Source organism: Echinococcus granulosus (genome assembly GCF_000524195.1).
Source record: "Echinococcus granulosus chromosome Unknown EG_S00033, whole genome shotgun sequence".
In the NCBI taxonomy this organism is placed as follows: Eukaryota; Metazoa; Platyhelminthes; class Cestoda; order Cyclophyllidea; family Taeniidae; genus Echinococcus; species Echinococcus granulosus.
The window spans coordinates 583,108-590,312 of record NW_020170413.1 but is presented as its reverse complement, the minus strand read 5'-3'; the positions used below and the strand labels follow the sequence as shown (position 1 = coordinate 590,312).

General features: G+C 43.3%; 1 protein-coding gene across 1 annotated transcript in view; it reads right to left on the bottom strand. All coding sequences in view use genetic code 11, as the record gives it.

The window, feature by feature from the left end:
- Positions 1–7,205, bottom strand: part of EGR_04944 (Abnormal spindle-like microcephaly-associated protein) — a gene marked incomplete at both ends in the record, with an annotated part of 17,574 nt that overhangs the window by 9,968 nt on the left and 401 nt on the right. The window contains 9 exons of the mRNA XM_024494193.1: positions 173–284; positions 834–970; positions 1,071–1,343; positions 2,263–2,625; positions 3,405–3,599; positions 4,078–4,294; positions 5,715–6,095; positions 6,171–6,353; positions 6,423–6,538. Of these exons, the coding sequence (XP_024351430.1) occupies positions 173–284; positions 834–970; positions 1,071–1,343; positions 2,263–2,625; positions 3,405–3,599; positions 4,078–4,294; positions 5,715–6,095; positions 6,171–6,353; positions 6,423–6,538 (1,977 nt within the window). The remainder of the gene's footprint in view (positions 1–172; positions 285–833; positions 971–1,070; positions 1,344–2,262; positions 2,626–3,404; positions 3,600–4,077; positions 4,295–5,714; positions 6,096–6,170; positions 6,354–6,422; positions 6,539–7,205) is intronic.

Here is a 7,205-nt window from a genome sequence, read left to right as displayed (position 1 = left end):
AGCAAATACTACCTATTACTATTGAGTCCGGTTAAAGCCATTTGAAGACTCAAAATCGTCCAAAAAAATAACATTTAAGGAGTTGGTAACTGTGAAATGTTAAACACCCATGCTCATGCTAATTAAATGAAGTTAACAGTTTGGCCCTTGTAATGAAATGGAATGATGCTACTTGAATAATGGAGCATGAAAATTCCAACTTCCATAGATGAAAGGCATGCAGCATAATTGAAGTCGGCAAACGAATTGGATCGACAATTGGGTCGTCCTTCACCGAGCCTCGCCTTGAGCCAAGGGTAACGGACACACACAAATTATGGTGTGGCTTGTCGGTTGGCCCATTCGATTACTGCATTAACAATTGAACAAATGGTGGCCTTCGATGACCCAAAATTGTCTGCCAATCATGGTCATATACCATCAGCGACAAAGCGCTCGAGAACTGTCGGTGGTGGTGAAAACTTCTCCATGCTACTTATGTGGAGTTAATCAGTAGGGTGCCAGGCAAATCGCTTACCGGAACAACATCAACCAGTTCCCTGGAACGTACCAAACTAGTGTTACCCAAAGAATTGACACCAACAACCGAAAAAAATATTTCGTTTTTAAATATGATGCCTATAACTCATACAAATACACTACTTATATAGGAGTCGCGTTGATTATCTCCAAAGTTATCTGGCCACCACTGCTCTGATAAAGATTCTGACTTTTGAATGTTGCAGAGATAAAGTTTAGATGAGACGAGGAGCACTTCAGTGTGCCTGGATGCTATACATCGAATCCACAGATGCTACCACTTTGATGATAATTAATCAGCAGGTACAACTCACCTTCACTGGGGCTGATACATTGAAAAGGCATGGGTCGAGTCGCAAAACCCTCTTCATCTTAGCCTGATCCAACAGCCAAATGAGGGTGAGACAACGCTTCACGATTTGCTGGTTGTAGTGTTCAGTGTAGGATGTGGCTACAAATACACATAGACACGACGGTTAGTTCAGTTCGCCATGAAAAAAAGGGAAGAGGTGGGAGGAGAGGGAGGAGGTATTTCCCCTGGTTCCGCCTACCTCCCACTGATTTCCAGTTTGCAAGTAACATCGGGTCGGCTTCATGTTCTCCTGCTGAGTTGGCTTTTTTCCTCGTCCCCTTCTTCTTTGGCAGCGGAGGCACATCAGCAAAGAGGCACCTGTGAACCCGCCTGCTCAATGCGGAAGCTTTTGCTACGATGGCCATGGGTGCTTCTGGCGACTGCACAAGTTCAGTCAACACGTCCACACAGGGCGACAGCCAAACGGATGCATAGTGAGAGGTAAAGAGGTCACAGATGCAACGTTGAAGACCTATGGGGCAGAGGAAGAATAATGTATTGGTCTTTCCCTATATCTCCTGGTTTCCTCATTTTCTCCAGTCTCATACCCACCGATCATTCAAGCCACAAAGGACATCGAAGTCGACTGAAGAGAGGTACTAAAGAGGACGTGTGCAATCCTTTCTGCTTTCTGCTTTCTCTGGTCCCATTCCCATCTCAGAAGTAATCTACCTTTCTTCCCATCTTACTACTCGTTCAATTAATCATGCCTATTTTGACGGAGTTTTAGAATTCTTCTGGAAGAAATGTTCATACTGCAGTGGCAACAATCATTGAAGAATCCCATGCCCCAATATTTCCTTGATATAGAAAGTACATTCAAGGCGATTAAACTAACCATTTTATGCTGAATTTTAAAAGTGGAGTATAGCGAAGAACCTGAGTTAAACAAACGAGGACAAAATGTAAGTCTACAAGAATCCAAGTTTTGATAATGTAAACGAAATAGACTTTAGGTTGAAAGGCAGACAGACTGTTGGGATTTACGTGGATGGATGCGCCACGAGTACCCATGCAATAGCCAACCGAGCCGCTGGAGACGAGCAGAAAACAATAGGTGGTTGAATGATCAAGAATAGCCACGCGCATGAGGAGATAGGGCTTGATTGGTTCCTGATCAATGGCCGACCATACTTGGTAGTGCCGTGCGAATTAGCTATGACTCAGACATGGTTGATCCCATTTGAGCATTCACGGCCGCACATAAAGCAGTGGATAGCCAAGCTTGTTTAGTAAATAGGGTATCACTTTCTCTCACAACTTGGACCCTCCCTGTTGTAGTCAGACTCCGCTGAGAATGCACTACTGCCGGTGATACAGCCCAGGCAGAATATAATGAGACCATTCAAGGCAAAAGGAGCCAGGGAAACTATAAGTGATCAGGCACTCACCCTTATCGTCACGAAAATTGAGATCCCGATTGACCACCAGTCTCTGGCCATCAATCTCGCGTTCGATGCGATGTGCAGGTGCAGCAAAGGTTGGGGAATGAAGGAGGCGCAAAAGAGCCGCACGGGGACCTTCTGCCCGGCTTGCAGGATCACCGTCAGAGACAGAAGATCGAGTGATTTGCCCACTAGCGAAAAGGTGATTTAGCCACCGAGTGAAGCCAGTCTCATTGGCCGCAGAGAGAGCAGCTGAGGCGTCCCAACCGAAGATATTGGCACTACTGTTGTTGATGCTTGTGGTAGAAGTGACAGCGGTGCTGCTAGTCCCACTGCGACAAGCACCAGTGGCAAAGATGATACTAGTGTCTGGAAACACATCAGTGGCAACAGAAAGTAATTTAAATGTGGTCTGAACAAATTAATCAAGTAATCGGCTAATCCATCCGCCGGTTATATTGACTGCTTTACCAACCAAATAGTCACAAGTCCAAAAATAATCCAGCTTGCTTAGGAATGGATTACATATTGCTTAAATACAACACACGATTGAACCAAGGTAAAAGTCCCTTCCAAGCCATTCAATTCAATGCCAAAGATACGGCCACAGTTCTGGTGATCTGTGCGCCAATGCTACAACTGAGACCATCAAAAATGACGCCAAACATGAGTGAATATTCTTAAAACTAGCACAAACTGCACTTCCAAACCATTCCACACAACAATTTAGGAAGATGTAAAGTTCACATTAAGCTGACTGTATCAGTATTCAGCGAGTGATTCGCTGATGTGGTGATGTCACCTAGTGTGCAAAACAAATAATTATGTGAATGAACGCGGATCCCGGTCTTTATCGCAGACCGTCTGAGTAAGCAAGAGAGCGTGCGTTATTGCTGGAGATAGTGGGTGGTTTCGCACTCCTGTACTGATAGTATTTTGATCTTGGCCTTACAGAACCGAACAAGTGAGTTGAGACAGCCTAGGTGGAGAACGAGGCATGTAGGGGAAACTTCTAGGAAATCGGAACAGAAACGCTTTTTAGGGTTGCAGACAGCTCTAGCATCTAGACCAACGCAATCTTAACGCCTTAAAGAAGAAGTGAGACAAAATGGGTTGATTGTCCACTCAGAACCAAAGCCAGGACGCACCTCTCTTCACCACAGGAGAAAGAAGAGCGGGCGAGATGAAGGAGGTTGCCTCATTTTCCGGAGTTCGCTGTAGATCGTTCGCGGTAGAGATAGATCGCCGAGGCGTCCGAAAATCCTCCGCCGCCAGGACCGAGACTGCATCCCTCATGTCCAACGATTGGGAACGATGCCGATCGCGACTGGTCATAAATGCGGCTGTAGGAAAGAGGAAGCAAAAAGGAAATATCTATTCTTGCCTTCTAACCCATCTCAATAAGCACATAACTTGCTAGCATTTCTAATAAAACCTAAGAAGCAATTTTGAGGCAACTGTAAGAAGTACGAGTCCATTCAAGCAACTAGCTTCAAAGTCTTGCTTTCCTACAAACCACTGACTATTCATCACCTAACAGACACTTCAATTCCTTCGTCACTGACAAAGTGCATGTCACAGAGACCTACCGTTGTTGTCTTTAAAAGATGAACTAAGGGACAGCCAACTTACAATGCAAAATCAAAATCACTCGACAACTGTTAGGTTAACGCCGCCACATCTTCATTCTAAACTAAGATGCCATAAAAATATTGGCTAAAAAACTGATTTTCAGTTCTGGATAAACGGTGACTGATAAACAACTCGAAAAACCAAAAGGTGGAGCAGTCAATTGGCAGTTCAATCAGTGAGCCAACGAACCCAGAGCTCGAAGTCCTGACGAGGAACGCATCAGCCTTCTCTTCCCAGCAGCCAAAGACACTTCGGAAGGTCGAGAGGGCCGAAGGGTCGCCTCAACCGACTGTGCGGACGTGGAACAATGAGACACTGGACCACTTTTGCCGCGTTCGATAACATTTCCGTTGAGGTCCATATTTAAGTTGGAGAGAGGTAGTAAAAAAGTCCCTCGTTCCGTGCTCTGAGATAAATGGAAAAAAGGATGTCACTGACTAAATGTATGTAAAATGGAAGGCATGTAGGATGAGCTATCAAGCAAACATAAACGCATTAAAGTTTGGCGAGGATGGTTTGATAGACCCAGACTGCATGAAATAAACCGAATATTAACTAATTTGGGGGCGAATAACTAGACCAGAGGTAGACAGGTGAAGTGGATGGATGAACGGATTCGGAGTAGATGATGCGGTCATCATCAATGGTGGGGTGAGGCACTGTGGGTGATTGAATTACAAACAAATCCACAGCAGATGAATTTGTGGTGGGTAATTCAAAGACGGACGCGTAGAAGATAGGAATTTACCTATTAGAGAAATAGGTAAATCGATAGACCAGAGTGAATTAAAGATAATTGAAAAATCCTACAATGAGATAGAAGCGGATGAGTGAAGGAGAGATGAATACTTGCCCTTTAATAATAATAAATTTCAAAAAGTCTATAAATCTCAATTGATCAGCTGATCACCGCCTTTCCATTCCAACATTGTGGTTTCGTCAAGAGGCCTGATTGGAGGAAATGAAATAAGGGAAGATTGGGCCTAAGTGCTAGGGCAACGATCGTACAACGTAACTGACGCTACTGCCTACACAGAACTGTGTACTGGCTAATCTAAGCTACAGAAAGAAATCCTACCACGACCCCACAACCTCCCGACCCTCTGGACAGCCAAATAGAGGAATGAGCTGGAGAAATCAGGTTCAACAATCGGTGGATCAAGCATAAATTGTAGAACTAGGAATTTGTGAACACGTGAATGATTAACCAAAAATTGAACGATTAAGAACGACAAATCAGTGTATCACAGCTGGAATGAATGGCTCAGAGGCATATGGATCCGGAAATATCTATCTGAGTAGATGGATCGAAGACGAACAAAAAGTGGGAAGTGGATGAATTTGCAAATTTAGGCCGCACAAAGGCGTAGCAAACATCAGGCTTCATACCTGAAACGAAACGATCATTCAAATATTTTTTTGTATTCTGTGAGCAGCACTTTTTCAAGATCAGGGTAAATTATAAATGCCATCTTCCAAACAATGCTGGAATACTCAAATAACATCTCATTCACTAAATATTTCAAGTATTGTTTTCCTATAGATAGCATCGTGAAATCTAATCAACAAATTAGCCCTTTATTTGGGTTATGATAAGAACCCAAACATCCTTCAGTCCAAAAAATGTGCCGGAATAAAAAAATGAAACAGAAAAAAAAATTCAATTTGTCAATTACAACTTGCCTCATGGTTTGAATTCTGATAACTGCGAAAAACGGATCTAGTAGAGGAATACTCCTGACTGCCATTACGATGACACTGAAAAAAATATGACTACGTCGTATAGTCGGCAAGAGCCTACATGAAGTACAACCTTCTCAACTCACCAAAAAGTTATGAGGCCGCTTCCACACCTTTTTACCACCTCTAGTGGGCTGCTTCACACTAGTAGCGACAAGTATTGCTTCCACAACAGCTGCGCCACTGAATCGAAATTGCAGAACATGACGAAGCTTTGTGGACCCGGACGCCTTTGCGCCCAAAACTGATGGCAAAGGACCCGGTTTTGGTGTCCAAATCACCCGCAGAAGGCAGTCACCATGAGGACCCAAATGGATGGTTTGGGAAGAGATTAGACTGATTGGGGGGGCAGAGGTATCGATGAGAGCTTGAGTCTCTGGATCTGGGAGGTTTTCAGCATTCTCCTTAGTTGTCAGAAGCCAGGAGAGGGTGAATTCATCACTAGTTGGGTAGCGCTTACAGTGAACCTGGAAGTAAGTGTATAAACACACTTGAGGAAACAAACAAATCGGATAAATGGAAGAAAAGTGGAAGATGCACACGGTTATGGATGAAGCTTGGAGATTACGGAGACGCAAGTAGCGAGTGGATGGTAGTCCGACGGTTAAAAAATCGCCAAAGTCGACAACCGCACGTTGGGAGAAGGGAGCAAGATTGAGATTTTCGGAGACCATAACCAGGTTTGGAGGAGGTGAAAAGCATGGAACCTTTGGTGGAGTCGAAGGCTTAAATGAAGGAAAGATAAATTAAACAAATACTAGAGGAAAGTAAGTGTAGAACGGGTGCCAACTTACTTCATTTTCATCATCGTAAATGTCGTAAGATTGTTCGGTCGCGTAAGAGAGGTTTAAAGTTTGCGGCCTTTGCCACCGCTTTCGAGACTGTAAAGAGATTCGATTTAATGAACAAGCTACAGTGCATTTGTCAACAAGTGAAAACTCGTGTTAAAAGGATGTGAATCACAGCTTCGAACTACCGTCAAACATATCCACTACAAAATTTAATATCCGAAAATCGCAGCATATGAAAATAACCGACGTCCTATAGGTTTTGATTAGCAGAAGCACAACTGAAGCAAATAAACTAAGCAGAGAAACAAAGAAGACCTATCACAAGTGGTATCAAGAGTAGGCTTAATTACCATGTATTCAAATCCCAAAATGCCGCAAATAAATCTGTCAATCGTTTTTCAAGGAAACGCATAGCCGAAAAGCTTAAACAAATCAGCAGTATTTGCATTATGCTGCACAAACTCCAAAGTTAATTTAGGTGGATATCTTGGTCGTCAAGTTTTGTTGCGTAAAATTTCTTTGCAGAAGGTGCTACTTTGTTAAGCAGAAATTCAGATTTCACTGGATTCATTTCCCTTTCCAAAGCAAAAAATTTTCCTTAAGCAGATTTGCAGCCATAGGCTGTTATGAGGGTTTAAAAGTTTTTTAAATTATACGAGACAGATGTACGTTTAAATTTTTTACATTACTGTGGAGCGAGACTCCTCAGTCTCCGCTTCCCGATTCCTAACGTTCCTAGACAAGCCCAGTTGGTTTACTTTGGACATCTTTATTAAAGACGACAAG